Below are 22,029 nucleotides of genomic sequence, written 5' to 3' on the forward strand. Positions count from 1 at the left end.
ATATGCTTCTTTCGATCAATGAGCGGACGATGTTTGCAGAACCATTTGAGAACGTTACCACCTTCAACGTGAACTGAAAAACGACTACGAGTGCCATCGTGTTTGACATTGTCATTTTTGATCGTTTTAGTATACACTGATCGAATTCCACTCCGATAATCGGACTTAGTATAGTTTTGAAGAAAATATTAATCGGACCAATGTATAAATTTTGATTAATAATAAAATGCATAAAATTTAATCAATGTTGGTTTTGTAATATTTTTGAGTGTAGTTTTCGTTTTTGCTAAATTGCTAAATTTGCTAAATCGCAACTCTCCGTACCGACGCAAAGCTCTGTATAAAGGGAGAGAATGCAAACTTAGTATAAAAATTGTTTATGCGCGCCATAGTATAAAATCGAAACCTACTTTCAATGCATAGATACGGTTTATTCGAGAGAACGTATTTTTCACTTCTTTATTTTATTTATGGAAAATATTATTGTTTTCAAATAAAAATAAAAATTGTCTCAGGAAGCCTTTTAAATTAGTTTATTTTTTATGAATATTATTTAAAGAAATACTTACAATTTCGATGCTGCCCAGCAGATCACAGGCGCAGTAGAAATCCGCCGGGACAAAGCTCTTCATCAGCACGAAGCTCCGAAGGGAATCCAGATGTTCTTTTTCTGTCATTTTAGTAAACATTGATCGAATTCCACTCCGTTATTCGGACTTAGTATAATTTTGACGAAAATTTTAATCGAACCAATGTATACATTTTGAAAAACCATAAAATGCATAAAATTTAATCTACATTCGTTTTGTAATATTTTTGATTGCACATGAAATTTATGAGTCAAATGAATCCAAGCTGAACATTGCATTAGGTCCTAAGTAACGTTGACAGATTCTCTTCGACGACTTTCTCTTTGTACCCCACGGCCAAGTAAAGACATTCCCAGGTATTTTCAGTACACAGATCAATAGTAGAAGCTTTTATCTAGCATGTAATATGACAAACACAATAAGAAACGGTTATGTGCTCAAGTTATTAACGAAAGAGAAGGTCGACGAAGAGAATCGATCAATGTTACTTAGGACCTAATGCAATGTTCAGCTTGAATCGTATGTGTGGTTACACATGAATTTTATGTGTACTCATAAGAACTATGTGTCCGACTCATATATAGGGGAAATGGCTCTAATTTTGGCCTATGGACCTAACATTGGGCCCTTCGCTAAAACTCTGCTATTGATCAATTTTATCTAGATGAACGCGTCATTGGGACGATACTTATGGATATTTTTGGTTGCTATTGAAAATTTAGTCGATTGCTGAATTTATGTATGGGCCCAAATTAGGGGCCCTTAGGCCGACATTACATACATTTCCCCTATATCATTTGTTTATCACATTGCAAAAATTCAAGTGTGGGACACATAAATATAATTATTGAATGTTTATTAGCGTAATAAATTCTATACGAGAAATCATATAGAGTTCATTGGACACATAACTATCATGTGATTTAGTGGTGCAATTTCCAATTATGGGATCACATGAAAATTATGTGAAATTTTTCAATAATTATTTATGTGATTTATTTTAAGAGTGCACTCTTCTAGGATAGGGCGATATTCAAAGAAAGGTCGACCTTGACGGATCGATGTTGGCTCTATCTTCCAAAGATCGATCTAAGATCGCTCAAGCCTACACTCTTCATTCGTGTTTGATGCTTGTATCGTTCGGCTGTGTAGCGGTGTCATAATATTGTATCTCTTCTTAAACAAAAATAATAGGTGAAGTCGAATCGAAGATTGTCCATTTTTACTGTAAAACTACGTGGTTCTTGGTGCGTGCGAAGTGTGTGGACTGCTAAATCCAGTTCCTAAAGGTTTAAACCCAAAATCCACATTTTCCAGCAGACAAAAGAAGTACCTGGAACCTTGCTGCAGCTGCTAGTGGTAGTGCGTTTCCATTGAAAAGAAAAATGGACGACATCGACGAGTTCTTCGATTTCAGCAAACCGTTCAACCGGGTCGTGATTTCCGGCGGTTACTGCAATGCGACCGTGGTGGAGGACAAAACTATGTTCAACAAAATGCCGGAGAGGGAGAAAATGGGCAAGGAATACGCCGGGAAATATATCAAGGAGGAAGAAAGCCAGCTGATCAATGTAAGCGTATTTGGCGTTTTTGTGGGAACAAGCACAGCGATGTTAAGACAGGAAGGGTTCGATTTTGCCAACACTATGTTGGACTCCAAAAATTATAATTGCCAAACTGGACAAATCAGTGCTAACATTTGAAAACGGCACAAAAGCCATTTGTAAACAAATGGTTTGTGGGCCCTTTACTCACTACTTGAAGTACACCCACGCGACACAACAGCAACATCGGGTAGGGGAAATTTTCCCCTTCCTGACGATGCTGTTGGTTTGCGTGGGCGTTCTTCGGGTAGCGAGTAAAGGGCCCAAAAACCATTTGTTTACAAATGGCTTTTGCGCCGTTTTCAAATGTTAGCACTGAAATAAGCGCGTTTTTAATTATGAAAAAAATCTAGTTTTCCGTCTGGGTGTCTTCGGTGCACTTATTCCTTATGATGAAAGCAACAAGTGTTCCGAAGACACCAAAGCGATTGAACGGAAACGTGTACTAACTTTTTGCATTTTTTTTAGGAAATTCAGTTTCAGATGCAATCAGCAATAATATTGCAATCCTGCTCAGGGGCTGTTCATAAACTACATAGACAGTTTAGGGGGAGGGGGTTGGCAATCATCCCCGGTCCATACAAATTAAAAAAATGTATGGACAATTGTCTACGCAGGGAGAAAGGGGTCAAGAATCCCAAAAAAAAAAAAAAAAAAAAACTACGTAGTTAATGAACAGCCCCTCATATGAGCATTTTCAATGCTTCATAATTATTATATGGAAAATGTTAGAAAATTCGATAGAGTTAATCAGATTAGAAGTAAATGAATTGTAATCGTAATTTATGTAGTCTGCGATACAATGCTGGTAGAACCTATCATCATATATTTATATGTAGCCCAACTGAATATTAACCTATGTTGTTCTACTTCCGTTTGATAGGCCTTCCTGGACGAAGCGGCAGGACCGTCTACGTCGCGCACATCAAATCTGGAAGACGTTGATGATGAGTCTTCGATGGCCGACGAAGATGAAGAGCACACTAAAGCGCTGAAGGCCAAAGAGATGATGCTTCCTTTGTTCCAGAAGTACAATTTCACCCTGAAGCAGAACAAGTTGCCTATTCGCTATTCGAAGGATGAGATTTTGACTCGCATTCGGGAAAATCCAGTTATCGTACTGGAAGGTCCTACCGGTTGCGGTAAGACGACACAAGTACCTCAGTTCTTATTGGAGGAAGCCTTTCATCGAAAGGAATACTGCAACATTATTGTGACTCAACCACGCAAGATTGCTGCTATGTCCATTGCCCGGCGGGTGGCTGAAGAAAAAAAGTGTGAACTGGGATCTTTGGTGGGGTTCAAGGTTGGATTGAAGGAGTGTGTTAGTCCCGATACTCGATTGTTGTACGTAACTACGGGTGTGCTGTTACAGTCAATGATTAATTCCAAGTCTATGGCCAATTACACTCATGTGATTTTGGACGAAATCCACGAACGTGAAGTGGACATGGATTTTTTGTTGATCGTTGTTCGCCGATTCCTGGCTACGAATTCTACCAAAACTAAAGTTATCCTTATGTCGGCTACGATCGACTCCAAGGCGTTCTCGGAATATTTCAAAACTCCAAAGAAAATCGGCTATCTAACGGCACCGATCATCTCAGTCGACAGACCACGACTGTACAACGTGTATGATTACTACTACGACGATTTGGACAAACTGAGAATGGACTTCGCGATTGATTACGAGAATCCTGGAATTTCGACACACATGTACACTGTTGGCGCGAAGCTGGTTCTCGTGTGCGATAGGATTGTCGAGAACGATGCTCGTGACGAAGCAAACCTGCTGTACAAACCATCTGTTCTGATGTTCCTGCCGGGTATTAATGAGATCGACCGGATGGATCGCACTCTGCGTGAGATGTTGTCCCGAATTCCAGATAACAACGAAAAACCCAACCTGGACATCCATCGTCTACATTCAATGCTCCCGGCTGATGACCAGGTACATTCTATTAATCAGTTTGTTCGTCGAAAATATTACATTATTTATTCAATTTCAGGTGAAGGTGTTCCGTAAACCAGCCCCAGGACAGCGCAAAGTGATTCTTTCGACCAACATTGCTGAGAGTTCCATTACTGTTCCGGACGTCGTGTACATTATCGATTTCTGCCTACAGCGTGTCCTGTTCACTGATACTGTAACCAACTTTTCTTCTTTACGAACGGATTGGGCTTCTCAGGCCAACTGTATACAACGAGCCGGTCGTGCTGGACGTCTGATGAATGGTCGTGTCTATCGGCTGGTCGATCGTCGCTTCTACGAAAATCAGATGGCCTTTTCGACCTCGCCAGAAATTCTCCGTTGTCCGTTGGAGAATGTAGTTTTGAAAGCTAAACTGTTGGAAATGGGTCCACCTCATTCAATTCTTGCGCTGGCTATGAACCCGCCAGATCTGAGTGACATTCGAAACACGGTTCTGCAGTTGAAGGAACTTGGAGCGCTAGTGAAGACGGTAAAAGGCAAGTATGAGCAACTCGATGGGGACTTGACATACATGGGACGGATCATGGCAAGACTCCCACTGGATCTGCGCATTTCCAAAATGATCATCCTGGGATACATCTTCAGTGTACTGGAGGAATCGATTATTATCGCGGCGGGGATGAATGAGAAGAACATTTTCCTGAATCAGAGCTCCGTGCGGGGATACTCACAAAAGATGTACTGGGCCGATGGATCCGGCAGTGACGGAATTGCGATTCTGAATGCATTTATTGCTTGGAAAAGTCGTAAAGAGCAGGCTGGCAATGAAAGTGATATGGCCAACTGGACTCGCCGCATGTCCCTGGATTTGAAGTGTCTCATGGATATGGCGGAACTGATTCGTGAACTAAAGGATCGTCTCAACAAAATTGGCATGAAGGAAATATCCGGACCGGGTCGGGTTGTTTGGTCTTCACGTGAGAAGACGGTTATTCTGAAGGTGATTATGGCCGGGGCGTTCTATCCGAACTACTACGTTCCGATGTCGGTTGGCGGAAAGGAATTGATGGAACGTCAGTCGTTCACCGAGCTGGGTGGACGAGATCCTTGTAACACCGTATTCTTCACCGGTTTCGATCACGAAAAATACATCGGCCCACTGTACACGATGCAGATTAAGAAGATTCTCTGCGAGGGAGACTCCACCAAGTTTCAGAATATGAAGGTAAGTGATTTCTCACTCACTCATTCTCGGTTTTACCTATCTATCATTGGAAACTGCGTCTTACTGAGGTCAGAACAAACATGTTCTGTTTACAAGAGCTGATAAGCCCTTTTCAAACTAGGGAGCTCCAGGGCTCGGGTCGTACTCAATCCTAATAGAAGGTTAAAATGTGGTATCAATTGTAGAATTTGTCCTGCCCGTTGAGCTCAGTTGTAAGTGAAGGACTATAATAGGTTTCTGCCGGAGAACTCGTCTGATGTTTGCATCAACAGACTAGAAATAGTCCCAATGTGTGTTGTAAAAAAAAGTACAGATTATACAGACTACATATACTACAGTTACTACAGTTACAAACGAAAATAACTAGGAAAGCATTGTCAAGTTACTAAAAATGTTTAAGTCTTAAATTTTACACTTAGCTATTGGGTGTCAAGCGCCTTCGGTCAGCAAAAAAGGCAGAGAATCTTCGGCGAAGCATATTCCGTGTCAAGTGGAAATCGAACATCGACGCTACTCGGTTGAACACTCGCTGCTTGCCGTAAATAGCGCTCCCTAAGCTATAATTAGTTCGAAGAAGTGGAAGTCTCAGCATAAGACTGTTGCGTAGTGATCGAGGTTGAACATTAATGTTCACTTGTTGCAGAATCGCTTCGCAGTCGATTCTTCCTTGCAGAGTATTAAGGCTCTGAAAACATCTCTTCAGATTCGATTTGTTCGGCCCCATTATTGTAGTTCGGGCTCCAGACTGCAGAACAGTAATCCAACGTAGATCGTACGAGAGAGCAATAGAGCGATCAGCTTTGAGTCTAGAAAAACGCCTAAGTCTTTCACGCAATGCACCCGTTCGATAGTCGTGCCTAGTAGTTTGTAGTTGAAAACAGTCGGTTGTTTCTTGCGTGAGAAAGTAATAACTGTACGCTTAGCTGGGTTGACCACCAGTCGGTTTAGACTACACCAGTCAGCAAAGATGTCAATCTGATTTTGGAGAGAACAGAAGTCGGCGAATATGCGGATGCTCAGAAAAACTTTTAGATCGTCTGCAAACGATAATCGTGGCTCTGTGATAACATGGTGAACGTCGTCGAAGTAAAGGAGAAATACCAATGGTCCCAGATAGCTACCCTGAGGTATACCGGACTTTGCGCAGAAGCTTGCTGAGCGACAAGTACCCAAAGTTACTGTCAATTGGCGCTCCGTGAGGTATGAACGAAACCATCTCAAAAGATTTCCACCGATCCCTAACCTATCAAGCTTAGCGATCGCAATTTCGTGGTTCAGCTTATCGAAGGTTGCCGTAAGATCTGTGTAGATATCGTTCGTTTGGGTTCGAGCAATCAAACTGTCTGTGATGTAAGACGTTATGCACAGCAGGTTCGTAGTTGTGGAACGCCCAGTTATGAATCCGTGTTGATCTGTACTTAGATATTGCTTGCGCATTTAGGAACTCTATGACAACCAATTCAAAAAATTTTGATACAGCACTCAGCTACGTGATTCCCGGTAGTTGTTCACGCAGAAAAAAGTTTTTTAATTTCAATGATATTATGTATTAAAAACAATAACAAAAATTATCATTCCCCGGCTAATAACTTTTTTTATTGAATTCAACAATAAATCTTTATTGTTCGGACATAAAATATTGTTGTTTTCAAAATCTGTCAAAAACGCAATTAAAAATATATTTTGTTGAATTTACAATATTTATTTTCAAACAGACAAAATCTTTTTTTGATAAAAAAAAATAAGTTGCTACCAACAATAACTTTTTTTTATTCAAAAAAAAAATTGCTGCAAATAAGAAATTGTTTTTAATAATTTAAAAATAAAATTGGTTTGGCATAAATATTTTAATTTTTAATTTTAGCAGTTTTTCTATTCGAGAAATAATTTTCAATAAATTTAAAAATTGTTTCTGGTTTCATTTTCTATTTATTAACAAACGGTACAAATAGTGATTCAATAGGTTTATCAATTATACAAAAAATACCGAAATTATGACTTCTCATTAACGGTATGTAAATTAATAGTTTGCGTTTCGAAACGGGCAACATTTCCACAGTGTATTGATTTGCTGGAATTGGGGGAAAAAATCGTTAAAACACGTATTAAAAACCAAATACTGAATTCCTTACAAAGAAAGCAACTTGTTCAAAAAGAACTTCTTCCGACGAGACTGGGAAGCCGAGCATGCACAGGCATTGGAAACACACACATACAATGACAAAATGAGCCTGTGTATGTTTTGGAAAAGTGTTGCTTTTAAATTTACAATATATTTTTAAAAAGTAGTTAAAATAATATTTGAAGACAAAAATATATTTTATTGAACCTACAATATATTTGTTTTCAGAATTTGCAATGAAAACAACAAAAAACATTTTTGAAGCTACAAAATATAAATATTGAATTCAAAAAAAGTTATATTTGACATTGCAAAATATTTCAATAATATTTTTTTTTGGTTCAATAAGGTCAAATTTCTGTGTCTGGCAATGACATATGCCAAGACGTGAGAAAAGGTTTGTGCAGCAATGTTGACGTCTACAGGATCTAGAATATGCTCCCATTCTAGGTAAGACAGCACATGGACGATACTGCGATGGTTAGCTTTACGGAAGTCATATGACACAGCGTTTGGAGTGCTGGTGAAATCATGGACAATATTATTTTCGATAACGATAACTAAGATGCGAGACAGTGTGAAGGGAGATGCCTGTCCTTAACGTGCAGAATGTCGTCGATGAAATGTGTACAGAGGAAGGCATTTGCAATGGCGAGAGGAGCAGCGATCTAGCAACGCCAGCTAACACTGAGAGATGAGAAGTGCCATGAGCACAGTCCCCTCGAAGGTAGTCGCTTCAGTGTGGTCCCGGGGGATCCAGGCAGAGGAGAGAGTAAGGAATGGGCTTTAGTGGAGCTGCACTAGGCACCTCTCCCTCCATTTTCAATGCTTTGAAAGTTGATACATATTTCATTATCGTCAAAGCAAAATGGATTCAATAATTCTAATGATTTGATGGTTTAGAAGAGTTTTTAGAAATAATAGCCATATGTAGGACAAGCAATGCTCGAATTGAGCACCCAGTCTAGATTCGTGCGAATCTACTTTAATAATATCTCGCGTCACTTTTCAAAAGGTCCTAAGTAACAAATGTAAAAAAAAATCGAGTTAAGTGATACAAACTATTGCTCTTCTATGTATGTGATTCAAAAACACCCATCCAAATATATTTTCATTTATTTAATATAATGAAAGGTTCAAAATTGTCCAATGTACAGTTTTAAATTATGACTACATCATTGTTACTTCGATCATTCGGGCTGCCTAACGTGATTGGTGCTCATTTTCTAAAGGCGGGGCCAATCTAAATTTAGGTATTCTACCCTGAAATCTGTGAAATGGAATCTAGTATCATGTAGGCAAAACGTCCAATGTAACACTGATTGATTATGTCAAGACCTACAATTGAAATGGCCTTAACTCCATTTTGTAAACAAACCTTGTAAGGCCATTTTCTCGCGAACCGAAACCTTCATTCGCAAACCTAAACCACTCTCGGATAGAGGAGAATTTCCCCTACCTGTTCATCATGTTGGTTTGCCTTTGCGGACTTCGGTTCGCGAGAAAATGGCCTTACCAGGTTTGTTTACAAATTGGAGTTAAGGCCATTTCAATTGTTGCTCTTGATTTTTTTTTTGTTTATTAATTTATTTGATAAGGCTCAACCGAATTAACTTTACAGAGCCGAGGATTCTTGGTCACTATACAATACATCTTAAAACTATAGTCAAAAGTTACAACACAATAAACACTTTATCTTCCGCTATCCAAAAAGCCTCCTCCATCAGAACTGAAGCCGCTTCCAGTAGTTTCATTGTATGGCAAATTGTTGTATGCCAACGAGGGTCAGAGCGCGTCCATTGCAGCAACGGACGCAAAACGTGGTCAGCACTCACACACTCATCACGAAACGGTTGCTTTCCAAAGTCGACGACACATCGACCGAAAGAACTGCTGATGAAGAACAATGAGGAGGACCACACAATGGTTGCTGTCGAGAAAACAGACGATCGCGTAGCACACATCGAGAGTGGCCTGCTTTTGTCGACAGCCGAGTGAACACTTTGTTGGTCTAGATGTCATTGAAAAAAATCGTCCAATGTAACATGTTGGTTGTACCAATGTGGTTTTTTTCCTATATGACATTCTACTGAATTTTCAACGTTATTATTCACTGACTACATTAAAAATAGTATTGCAACATGTATTATTTCTAAACAGTAAAAATAATAATCTGTCGAACTTCAACTTCGATTTTCTCAAAATGGTGGATATGTTACATTGGTTTATTTGAAAAGTGACGCGAGATATGTCATCGGATATTAGCCTTCCGTGCTATAACCCCCTCATGTACTTATGCTTTACTAACTACATTGACTATGATTTCTCCATGAAACAGGCTATTCAAAAAGTTCCAGATCAACTTCGAACTATCGCAATTCCCCGTATTTTTGCTGAAAAGTACCAACAATTCAATTGCAATAGAAGATGTTTCACTGATGGATCACGCATTAATGAAAACACTGGCTTCGGTGTCTTCAATGAATACTCAACCGCCTTCCGGAAACTTCAGGAAGTTGGTTGGAAATGCTAACATGAAGCTTTAATGTGATAATTTATTAGCTAGAGAATGATCTGTAGAAGAGGGTAGGTGGATAGTTCCGTTAGAGTACGGCAGTATTAAAATTGAATAGAAGTTGAAAATTAGCGAAGGGCCATTAATGTGACAGTACAAAGTCAAACGCACACCTTTTTGCCTAACCCTACCTCGGACCAGGGTATCCAATAGTCGTGCTCTGGAGGCGTCATTACCCGGGCAATGCCAAACTGCGTGATCGATGTTATCATAACCGGTTCTGCACCTACATATATTGCTGTCAAGGAGGTTTATTCTATAGAGATGTGCGTCTAGCGAGTAGTAGTTGGACATAAGTCTTGACATCACGCGAATGAATCCTCGGCTTACATCTAGACCTCCGCTCTCGAAGAAACATTTGGAGTAATGGATTGTAACCACCGCCCAAGAGAATTACTTGTCCAATCGTTTTGCCAACTTAGAAGAGAACTGTGTGTGTGTTGCGTGCTGTACCATCATCAGCATTGTTGACGGCTATACCCGCCTTGAGTCGTTACATTCAAAGTGTTTTTATGTTACTTCATACGCGAAGTTTGCGATTTTCAAAGTTGGTTGGAAATGCAATCTAACATGAAGCTTTAGTGTAATAATATATTAGCTAGAGAATGATTTTAGAAGAGGGTGTCCACCTACCCTCTTCTAAGCTCATTTTCATCTTCTAGCTAATAAATTATCACACTAAAGCTTCATGTTATAGATTGCAATTCCAACCAACTCTAGATTTACTGCTGTTACAAATGTTAATTTAAAAATTACGGATTTTTGGCTCCGCAAAGTGTCACACAAGACTGAGCATAAACGAACTAATTAAAAAAGGGTAGGGTAAAATGCACCCCGGTGTTCTGTATGGGTTTTGATGTTGTTATTTTCGGCAGAAAAAAAAAAAACAAAAAAGTAGAAGGGTCTGTGCCTAGGGGCACGAACGGAAGCTTGACGTAGGACCGCTAGTTGACGGAATAGATGTGAAGAGCATTTAGTTCTTTTAATTGATCAATTATCTATTATCTCAACTCTTTCCGTTTATGAATTGTAGGCGTACCAAGTTTGTAGTAATTTTTTTCAAAGAGAAAGTTGATTAAGAGAATCAATCAAACTCACTTGCACCCCTGCTTCCAAGTTTGGTTACAAGATTACAGCTCTGGAGAGCATTTTGTGTGGTCGTTGGGGGCTTGTGGTTCTGAATATGGACAAACAAGCACAGATAAATTCTATTCCAACTCTTTACTTATGTAAGCTTGATGGCCCTGAAAAGGGCCGTTTTATTGAAGAGGACACCCATAGCCACTTACGCTTAGCGTGTTTAGTGTAGGTGACAGCATCACGGACCTCATTTTCCAGGAACACCTTCAGCACACCTCGTAGATACGACCGGAGATACGTTTGACACCACCACGGCGAGCCGGACGACGGAAGGCGGTTATCTCGAAGAACTTTTCGATGACTCTTGGCGCCTCCTTTACCAGACCTGTTCCTTCTTTGCCACAACAATTGTTGCTTGTTAGGTGTAAAGGAGTTGCTGTTCACTATACAGCAGCGCTCTTTTATATCTTTTCAGGTTAAAGCAGAATGATGTGCAACCAAGTAGTGGTATAAAAGCTACAAAGACTCCTCTCATTATGACTAGTTTGCTATCAAGTAGCGACACTGCCTCTTTTCCTTTTGCGTACACGGCGAATAAGAACGACCCAAATTTGAGTTTAGTTCACTCATAATCGCCAAAAGTGCAGGAACTCAGCGGATATCTGCCAGAAAATGAGGAAATTTGATTAAAATTTTATTCACTCTCGGAGTAGTACCAATACACTGAGTGAATCCAATCTTTACTTTCCTCAAATTCGGGAATTTTTCCCTGGAAAAATCTGAGAAAACATGAGGCAAATTTAATCATCGCTGAGTTCCTGCACTTTATTTCTTATTTCTGAGATAACTAAACTCAAATTTGGGTCGATCTCATTCGCCGTGATATCACCTTGAAAGATATCAGTGCCGGTGGTTGGCCTGGGTCCAATCTCAGTCGGCTCCACCGGCATGTTCTAAGGCATAACATTCTGATCACGCCTTCCTTCGAGAAGTAAAGCCGTTGGTCCCCGGTTGAGTTGATGGATCGATTGGTAGGGTCCAGGTGTGGAAGCTGCCTCCCTGGCGTCGGTAGCATTGGAGTTCAGTACGGAAAACAAATCTCGCGTCACTTTTCAATAGGTCCTATCTACATTGATCGATTCTCTTCATCGACACTCTCTTTCGTAAATAACTCGGTTTCACAAATGTTTCCTGTCGTCTTCGTCGAATTAGATGCTAGATTGTTGCTTCTTCCATCGAAAATATCCGGCCGTGGCGATTCCAAGTTTATCAAGGTTGATCAAAATAATTCATACCCCTGCTTCCAGTATGATTACATGCGCATTTTGTGTGGTCGTTGGTTCTGAATATGGACAAACAGGCAGATGGCTTATATTCCTACTCTTTACTGTAATAAGCTTGGTGGCCCTGAAAAGAGCCGTTTTCTTGCCAAAGTTGGTGATGATTTAACCTCCGAAACCAAACAGAGTGCGTCTCTGTCACTTCAAAACGTAGATGACATCCATGGCCGCTTACGCTTCACGTGTTTAGTGTAGGTGACAGCATCACGGATCTCATTTTTCAGGAACACCTTCAGCACACCTCGTAAATCAGACCGGAGATGCGTCAGACACCGCCACGGCGTGCCAGACGACGGATGGTGGTTATCTCAAAGAATTTCCGTTTGGTTCTGAACATGGCGATGAGTGTGCAAAATATTACGCAATTCCATCCTCCCCATTCGCGCGCGCCCGATGACCGGAGGCAAATGCCACTTCGACTTGTTTCGTCTACTTACTACTCTCTGACGACTGTGCTGGGGAAGCAGCATATGCATGGAGGTAATTGGTGGATTTGTTAGTTAATTCGACGCTTTTGGACAATTCTGGACATTTACCAGTTTTTCAATAGTTTCTTGTTGAAAATCAACATTCGGAAGCATCGATGCGTAGCCATATTTCTGATCGATTGGTGATAAAATTATTGAAATTGGACCAGGGCAGCTGAGTTATTAACGTTCAAAATCTTTCTTAATTTGTTACATGTTCCATTTTCGGTTTTCACAAAGTGTACCCCCATATAGAAATCAAAGACGTAGTCCTACGTCAAAATTCTATAATCCACATTAAATTTCGTATGAAGCGCCAATTGAAACAATCTTTTCGACGTCACTACAAGGGTGATTGATTTAACGAAAGAAACGAATCGTGCGGAATGAAAGCCGAGGAAAAACTAATTGCACCAATATATTCAGGCCTACAATTCCACACCTTCTATAGACAGGTTGAGTCTTGATAGCTAGCTGCTTGCGGGAACTGATGACCTTGACCAATGTCCAAATAATTCTCTTTAACAAATTTTTGGTGGCCCTGAAATGGACCGTTTTGTAGTGATGGTTGAGTAATTCTGAGCTGAGTGTTCAACACGGATGAGGCTGTCGAGCTGTCGATTGGGGCGAGGGTGACACGCTTGACATAGATGACCGACCCGCAGCGACTCACGAAGAACTACTGATTTCGATCCATAGCATAGCGGTGCAGCTTCTTCCTCCTTTGATGGTTGCTTATGTGGGCTCTGCAGCTCGCTGCTTGCAGGCGGCCTTTCGTTGTCACTGGAGAACAATTTTCAACGCCACACGCCGAAAGCACTGCTACTGCTGCTACTAATTTCGACGACCGAACACCACCAGTGGTGTGGTCGTTGGGAGCGTTCGGTTCTGAGTGTGGCGATCAGTGTGCAACATATTACGCAATTCCATCCTTCCTATTTGCACGCGCCCAAGGAACGGAGGCGAATGCCACTTCGACTTGTTTCGTCTACTTACTACTCTCTGACGACTGTGCTGGGGAAGCAGCATATGCATGTAGGCAATTGGTGGATTTGTTAGTTAATTCGACGCTTTTGGACAATGCTGGACATTTACCAGCTTTTCAATAGTTTCTTGTTGAAAATCAACATTCGGAAGCATTGTTATCGATGCGTAGCCATATTTCTGATCGATTGGTGATAAAATTATTGAAATTGGACCAGGGGCAGCTGAGTTATTAACGTTCAAAATCTTTCTTAATTTGTTACATGTTCCATTTTCGGTTTTCACAAAGTGTACCCCATATAGAAATCAAAGACGTAGTCCTACGTCAAAACATAACAAAATTTGTTATTATTTTAAAATTTGTAGTAAACCGGGATATTAAATTTTCGATTTCAAATTTAGTAATCGCAGGCATTCTATTGACAGTTTAATATTAACTATTAAAAAATGTTGTGATATAACTCATAATTCTCCTTGTATTGTACATGAACAAAGCAGTGTCAATCCTGCTTTGTATCCTGATAAATATGTTATCAGAAGTCAATACATTATCTCTAAAATACTGGAATTCATTATATAACTAGTTTATTTTGACGTAATACCAAATAAAGATTGAAAAAGTTGATTAAATTTTCAGTGATAAATGTGCATACATTGTTTTAATCAATTTAACCTCAATGACAAAAAAAAAACGAATATCAAAATTTGTTATCAATATGATTTCAAAAACATAATTTGATAATATATATATAACTCATTTTCTCCTTTCCTTCTGTTTCAGGTCATGTACGATCGAACTACCAACCGCATTTTCGTCACGTTCCTCGGCAGCAATGATGAACACGATCAGCGGGGTTCGTTCATGCCCGGAAAGGTACATGCCGACGTGTATCGTGCCATAAAACTGCGCAAACTGGGTGCCCGCAACCGGATCATGGAAATCAAAACCATGCGCCAGCGAGATGCCATTGATTTTGCAACGGAAATGAAACTGGGACACTGGGAGGACGCCAACGGATGGGTTCCACGGCGCAAGGTGATCCGCAATGCTCACCTCTCGGTGCTTCCGGCCATCCATCAGGCCGCTATGGTATGTCAGGTGACGAACGTGGTACATTGCAACAAGTTTTATCTGCGCCCGGAAGATACGAAAAACAAGGACATATTTGTGGACATCCATTCGAAGCTGAACTCGAGAATGTACCAGCTGGAGCGCTTTGAATCCGGTTATCAATTCAGCGTCGGTCAAGTCGTAGCTGCTCCCCTTGAAGAGGGTAGCGACCGATATGCTCGAGCTATTTTGAAGAGCTACAGGAACATGCGTACTGATCAAGTAATGTATACCGTGTTCTTTATGGATTACGGTCATTCGGCGATTCTGGGTAAATCAGCTTTCAGGAAATTAGACGGCCCTCTAGAGTACATGAAAGACATTCCTCAGCGAGTATTTGAGGCCTCTTTGACAGAGGTTCAGCCCTCGGCTATTATTTCGCCACAAGGCATTTGGACCGCACAGTCTATCAATCGTTTCAAGGAGATGACTCTCGGGAAGATTTTCGTTGCGGAAATCTATTCGGTAGTAAATAATGTGGCCAGTGTTATCCTGAAGAAGGGAGACGATTTTCCTATAAATTCCGAACTCATCCGATTGAAGTTCGCTCAGTACGCTGAAGAAAGCTACATTTCCAAGTTGGATCACGACCAACGTGAGCGTAAGCAACGGGAAATGTCCTTCGACGAGGACATCCGCCATGAAGTGTACAATTCGTCAAAAATGAATCAAACCATGTACGTAGAAGATGAGTTGGAAGATGTATCTCCCCCTGAAGAGAAACTGCGATGCAAGGTTTTGCTCTCGGGCCCACACAGTCCTTTGGAGACAACCGCTTCAGCGACGGTCCGATCCTCAGTTATGAAGCCCGTTACAATCGAAAATGATTCGGTGAATTCCATCCTGTTGGATTCAAATCCTCAGGATACTCACGAAAAGTTGCTCGTTGGTGCGTATGTTCACGAACAAGGCAATCGTTTGGTCGTTCGACAAGCTTCTCTGATGCCTAACATTCCCGGCTTTGGCGTCTTGATGGCACTGATTTTCTGTCCCACCTGTCAGGTGAAGAAGGATGAGGAAGGAACCCGCGTTGTTTCCCTTCTTACGGGCTTAGGTTTCGATAATACCACCGGAGAATCACTTTACCCAGAACACGACTTGGCAATGACGTTAGATATCGTTCTATCTGATGACGATATAGTTGAGGTAAGATGGACATTTTATCACTCATTGATATGAAAGATTTTCAAACCAACATTCCTCTTCAGATCAACGCTCTGCGGTACACCATGGATACCATCCTGCATACCGATCAGGACCAAACCGTGCCTAAGTTTGGTGACATTTCGATCGAGAACTTGAAAGCAAAAGTGAAGCAGTATATCATTAAGTAATTTTCCCTGCAGTAATATCACCTCCGATAGTACTCTCACTAATAATCGATAATTGTTTCTCATTTTAGAATTCTGGAACACGAGCGTAAATTCATGGACATACGCCATGCACCGAATGACTACAGCTGGAGGATCGAAGAAGACGCAAATCCGGTCGAGTCGTTGTCTTCGTCATCGAAGAAACGCAAGCAAGACTTCAACATCTACGACAATGCGATTTTCCCGCTTCTGCCTCCGCTCAACCTGCTGCCGGTCAGTGCCAAGCAGTTGGACTTCCTGAAGAAACACTGCCGCGAGCTGCACAAGTTGGCTCTCACGTATGTGTTTGATCAAAAGGTGTGTCGTTGGACAGCTTTCTAATTTTTTTTTTTTTCCTTTTCAATCGCTACAGGGATGTCAATCTACCACGTCACGGTATCTCATGCCAGATGTGCAACACCATTCTGGAGACATTGCCTCAGCTGCGTATTCACCTCTACTCGAAGTTGCATCGTGACCGCGAATCACAGATCAAGTTCCGCTAAGATAATAGTACCTTTGGCTTTTTTTTTTCGTTTATGAATTTCCAATTTATTTTCATTTTACTTTGCCGTTTTACCTCTATTCTATGTTCGGACGTTAATGTTAAAGTCTGAATTCGTAATTTGTTTTATTCATTTTGTTCTATTATATCCATAGATTTTGTCACGTCCCATGGACAAAGACAGAAATAAAGATATGGGAAAATACCCTATTCGCTAAAGCTGATTGAATACCGTCCTATAGAGTCTGTCAGTCACAGCAGGAGCCGCTCGAGGAAAACACGAGTTCTTGGAAGAGTTCAAAGATGGCCGTCATGATAGCTGATGTGCCCTATCACTTCAAGTTTATTAAGCACAAATCTCTGACTCTGTTGCGATATAGCTCCTGAAATTTTTACTCCCTGTTTACTGCACTGCAGCAAACGTGAAGTTCCAGTTTCTTTGCTATATGTTTGGGGGAGCTGAAATTTGTGATCTTGAAATTTTAAGGTGATAGTAAGATTATTAAAAAATAAGGTTTCCGCAGCGATTCACCTTAAAGCTCTGTACCTGCGATGCGTTTCTGCTACAATTACAATGGGGATGTCGACGGGATTCCTATTAAAAAAAAAAGTGATTTTTAAGGCGCTAATATTAGTTGCATCGTGTGTATGGGATTTTGATGTTCAAATTCAAAGGGCATGAAGTGGAACTTTTTTTTTGTATCTTTCAAAAGTAGACCAGAATAAAGAAAACACATTAAAGTTTGTTTAAGTAACCAATCTACGCGTATGCTGATCATATCTACTATCAACGCATGTGTTATGTTAAAGTGAACTTTATTTTCACGACGAGAGAAATTGTAGCCTGAATTTGAGTGAAATCTGGAATTTACTTCGGTCTCAAAGCATCAACGTCACTAACTGCTTATTGCTGAAGGCATGTCGAATAATTCCGGCTTACCTACGTATTCAGCAAGGCGTGTCCAGTAGTTACGGTATTGGAGCTAGCAAACCGACTCATCTCACCAGAAACAAAAGGTACATAGCTTTTCCAAGAAAAAATAATCCATTCAATAAAATTTACTATACTTCAGCACAAACTGCATCAAGTTTTTAATCATCCGAAATTAAACTAAAAATTAAAAAATTAAAATTTCCAAGTTCGGAATCTGAAAAACCCGAGATTTTCAAAATGTGTAGTAGTTCTTTTAAAAAAAATCACCTCCGAATGTTGACAGTTTAAAACAAATTGGGAAAACCTCAGCGCTGAATAACCTACGTTATTAGAAATGTCTCTTTCATCAGAGAAGTTAATATCTCTCTAAGTGAGATTTTTTAACGATCGTGTAGAAGTTCTGTTGACATCACCGTTGATTGTTTTTTTTTTTTCATTATTTCTTGGAATCATCCTTTGAGTTTTTTTTTTCAATTCTCGAATTTCTCAACATAGAAAACATAGAAAAACTGTCAAATTCCCTACAATATGATAATTTCCGGATAGGGGACGACGTGTAGAGGCTGTAAATCGATGCCAGACGCCATTTTGTAATCCAAGATGGCCACAATCGGTTCTAGTATTTTATTGTTGTTTTACATCAACAGGCTGGATGAAGCCTCAATGATTTTAACCTTATCAACTATGGTAAAAAAATACATTCAAGCATATTCATAACATAAAAAAAAACATTAAAAAACATATATCAAGAGCTTCATGTGAAAAGGGCATACAAGCTTTTTGTAAACAAACCTTTGTAGGCCCTTTGCTCGCCAACCAAGTGTCGCTCACGCAAAACAACAGCATCGTCGGGAAGAGAAAAGTTTCTCCTATCCAGTGATGTTGATGGTTTACGTGAATGTCATGGGGGTGGTGAAAATAGGACATAAGAAGGTTTGTTTACAAAAAGCTTATATGCCCTTTTCACATGTTGTTCTTGATATCTTATAGTCAGACTGCTGCCGGCGATAAACAGAAGAAAACTTTCGACGAAGCGCATCACGGGAGAGATGAAAGTCGAAAACAGATGCAACTCTGTTGAATGTTCTCTGCAGTCCGCAAATCGCACCGTACGCACCATAATTTGTGCGACGTAGAGGCAGTCTTAGCATAAGGTTATTACGAAGCGGTCGGGGTTGAACATTCAGGTCAATTTGCCTCAGGATAGCCTCACAATCTGTCCTTCCTTGCAGGATATCGGCCACGGTTAGGGCTCTGCTTGTGTCTCTTCTAGTCCGGAGAAGCTCTAGGTCGATAAGTTGACAACGGCTTTCGTAACTGGGTAATCGAAACGGATCATTCCAAGGCAATCTACGCAACGCAAAACGAAGAAAGCGACGTTGAACAGATTCAATTCTCTCGGCACTGTTATTGTAGTTTGGGTTCCAAACAGCTGAACAATACTCAAGCATCGATCGAACAAGCGAACAATAGAGAGATTTTAGACAGTAGATATCAGTGAAGTTTTTAGCTATTCTAACAATGAACCCTAAAGTTCTTGACGCCTTATCAACAACATATGCGATGTGTTGCTTGAATGAAAGCTGCGAATCGAAGATCACACCCAAGTCTTTCACCTGATTCACGCGTTCGATTGTCGAGCCAAGCAGGTCATAGCTAAATATTATCGGTTGTTGTTTTCGTGAGAACGTAATAGCGGAGCATTTGGCTGGGTTCACTACCATTCTGTTTAACCTGCACCAACTAGCGAATACATTCAGTTGACGCAATGGAGCAGATTCGTAGGAAGATTTTGAGGTCATCTGCATATGATAACCGAGGAGCTTCGATGACCAGATGTTCGTCGTTGAAGTACAGTATAAAAATTAACGGTCCCATGTGGCTTCCCTGAGGTACACTGGAGTCGCTTTTTACGCGGTTTTTTTTTACACGGTTTTTTTTACGCGGTTTTTTTTTACGCGGATTTCGGAATTTACGCGGTTTTTTTTTACGCGGATTCCGGAATTTACGCGGTTTTTTTTACGCGGATTTCAGAATTTACGCGGTATATCGCTTTTTACGCGGTTTTTTCTTACACGGTTTTTTTTACTCGGTTTTTTTTACGCGGATTTCGGAATTTACGCGGTTTTTTTTTACGCGGATTCCGGAATTTACGCGGTTTTTTTTACGCGGATTTCAGAATTTACGCGGTATATCGCTTTTTACGCGGTTTTTTCTTACACGGTTTTTTTTACGCGGATTTCGGAATTTACGCGGTTTTTTTTTACGCGGATTCCGGAATTTACGCGGTTTTTTTTTACGCGGGACGTATCACCCGCGTAAAAAGCGACTCCAGTGTATACCTGATGTGGCGAAGAAGCTAGCTGATCTGCAATCTCCTATGGCAACCTTTAGTTGCCGACCGGTAAGATATGATCGAAACCAACTCAGAAGATTACCGCATACACCGAGCCTGCCGAGTTTAGCAATCGCAATAGCATGGTTCAACTTGTCGAATGCTGCGGATAGGTCTGAATAAATAACGTCCGTTTGAACCAGATCCGACATGCTTTCGGTTATTTACGATGTGAGACACAGCAGATTGGTGGTTGTAGAGCGGCCGACAGTAAGCCCATGTTGATCAGCACTCAAATACTGCTTGCAATGGGACAGCAACGGTTCCATATGTTATGAGTACAACTGCCGTGCCACCTTACTCATTCATCTTGGTTGGTGGCAACACTGTGAGAAGAGAAAACAAAAAGGTACTGTAGGTGCTTTTTTCATTCGTGGTCGAACATTCGAAGTGTTAACATCGTTTCTTAAATAAAGTTTCTTTTTATTGTTCGTGAACTAAACTCGGCCTTTCAATTCTGATGAAAACCTCTGACCAATAGGTTATGGGCCCAGGTAATCGTGGAAAGTATCGAGCTTTGCGGTTCATCGTCGCGGAAAAAGTGGATTTTGCGAAGTAAACAAGTCGGGAGTGAACGTGTTCGTGCCTGCACTAAACAAGATGGCGGAATCACACATCTCGATTGAGAAGCTGAGCGACCAGAACTACACAATCTGGAAGTTCAAAATGCAGCTTCTAATGTCCCGTGAAAAAGTGCTGAAAGTTGTGTCGGAGCCGAAACCTGCGGAACCTGATGCTGTGTGGCTCGCAAACGACGAGAAGGCGAGGGCGCTGATCGGTCTGGCACTGGAAGACAGCCAGCTAATTCACGTGATGCAGACCACTACGTCGAAGGAAATGTGGGACGCTCTTAAGGGATACCACGAGCGGTCATCTCTTTCGAGTAAAATCCACGTCATGCGCCAGATGTTTGCTACCCGGATGTCGGAGGGTGGCAACATGGGAGAGCACCTGAAGGAGCTCACGTCGTTGCGGCTTCGACTGATCGCACTTGGTGAAGAAATGAAGGATCCGTCGTTCGTAGCCTTGATGCTGTCGAGCCTGCCGAAATCATACGATGGCTTGATCGTGGCGTTGGAGAGTCGACCAGATGCAGACCTCACGGTCGACTTCGTCAAAGGGAAGCTGTTGGATGAAGGCCGACGTCGAGCGCAGGAAGGTCTAGAAGAAGAAAAAGCACTGGTGTCGAGTGGAAGTAGTGAGAAGAGTAGATTTAAAAGTGAAAAGAAAAATGACAAGAAGAAAGAAAAACTGTGCCATTATTGTGGTAAGGAGGGCCATTTTCGGCGAGACTGCCGGAAGTTGGTGGCTGACAGGAAGGAAAAAGCAGCTTGTGAAAAGGCAAACGTTGCCGTTGAAGCAGAAGATAGTGTGGATCTGTGTTTGTTCGTTGGGAGAGCTGAAGAAGCCGGGTTGTGGTACTTAGACTCTGGTGCCACTTCTCATATGACAAACGACGCATCTATCCTGGTGAAGCTGGACAAATCGAAGCAATCAGCAATCTCGTTGGCTGACGGCCAATGCATCAAATCGACTGGTGCAGGAAGTAGCAAGCTTGTGTCCGTGAACGGAAATGGTGCTCGGATGAACGTTTCGCTGGACAACGTGTACCATGTGCCGTCGCTCGCAACAAACCTACTTTCGGTGAGTAAAATTACTGATTTGGGGTTTCAAGTTTCGTTCGATAAGACCGGGTGCAGAGTCCTGAAAGGCGAAAATGTGCTGTTAGTGGGTCAACGTAAGGGTGGCCTATATCACCTGCAGCGTTTTCCGGAGCAAGCCAAGTTAGCGTATTCGAATCATGGAGTTTCC

The 22,029-nt window shown here is 41.2% G+C and overlaps 1 protein-coding gene across 3 annotated transcripts; it reads left to right on the top strand.

Annotated features, from left to right (window-relative positions):
• The first annotated feature begins 1,787 nt into the window (after positions 1–1,787).
• LOC135706295 (probable ATP-dependent RNA helicase spindle-E) lies at positions 1,788–17,136 on the top strand. 3 transcript variants are annotated; one of them, XM_065227863.1, is made up of 8 exons: positions 1,788–1,837; positions 1,911–2,161; positions 3,078–4,145; positions 4,204–5,352; positions 14,702–16,177; positions 16,240–16,361; positions 16,434–16,682; positions 16,757–17,136. In XM_065227863.1, the coding sequence occupies exons 2-8, from the start codon at positions 1,976–1,978 to the stop codon at positions 16,887–16,889; spliced, it is 4,383 nt and encodes a 1,460-aa protein (XP_065083935.1). In that variant the 5' UTR covers positions 1,788–1,837; positions 1,911–1,975; the 3' UTR covers positions 16,890–17,136. The 3 variants fall into 3 exon arrangements, with proteins under 3 accessions (XP_065083935.1, XP_065083933.1, XP_065083934.1); XM_065227861.1 differs by having other exon boundaries at positions 1,830–1,848; XM_065227862.1 differs by having other exon boundaries at positions 1,834–1,848; positions 1,908–2,161.
• The last annotated feature ends 4,893 nt before the right edge of the window (positions 17,137–22,029 follow it).

The sequence above is a fragment of the Ochlerotatus camptorhynchus genome, unplaced genomic scaffold (genome assembly GCF_037179485.1).
Source record: "Ochlerotatus camptorhynchus isolate MF236.1 unplaced genomic scaffold, CSIRO-AGI_Acam_v1.1 ptg000277l, whole genome shotgun sequence".
In the NCBI taxonomy this organism is placed as follows: domain Eukaryota; kingdom Metazoa; phylum Arthropoda; class Insecta; order Diptera; family Culicidae; genus Ochlerotatus; species Ochlerotatus camptorhynchus.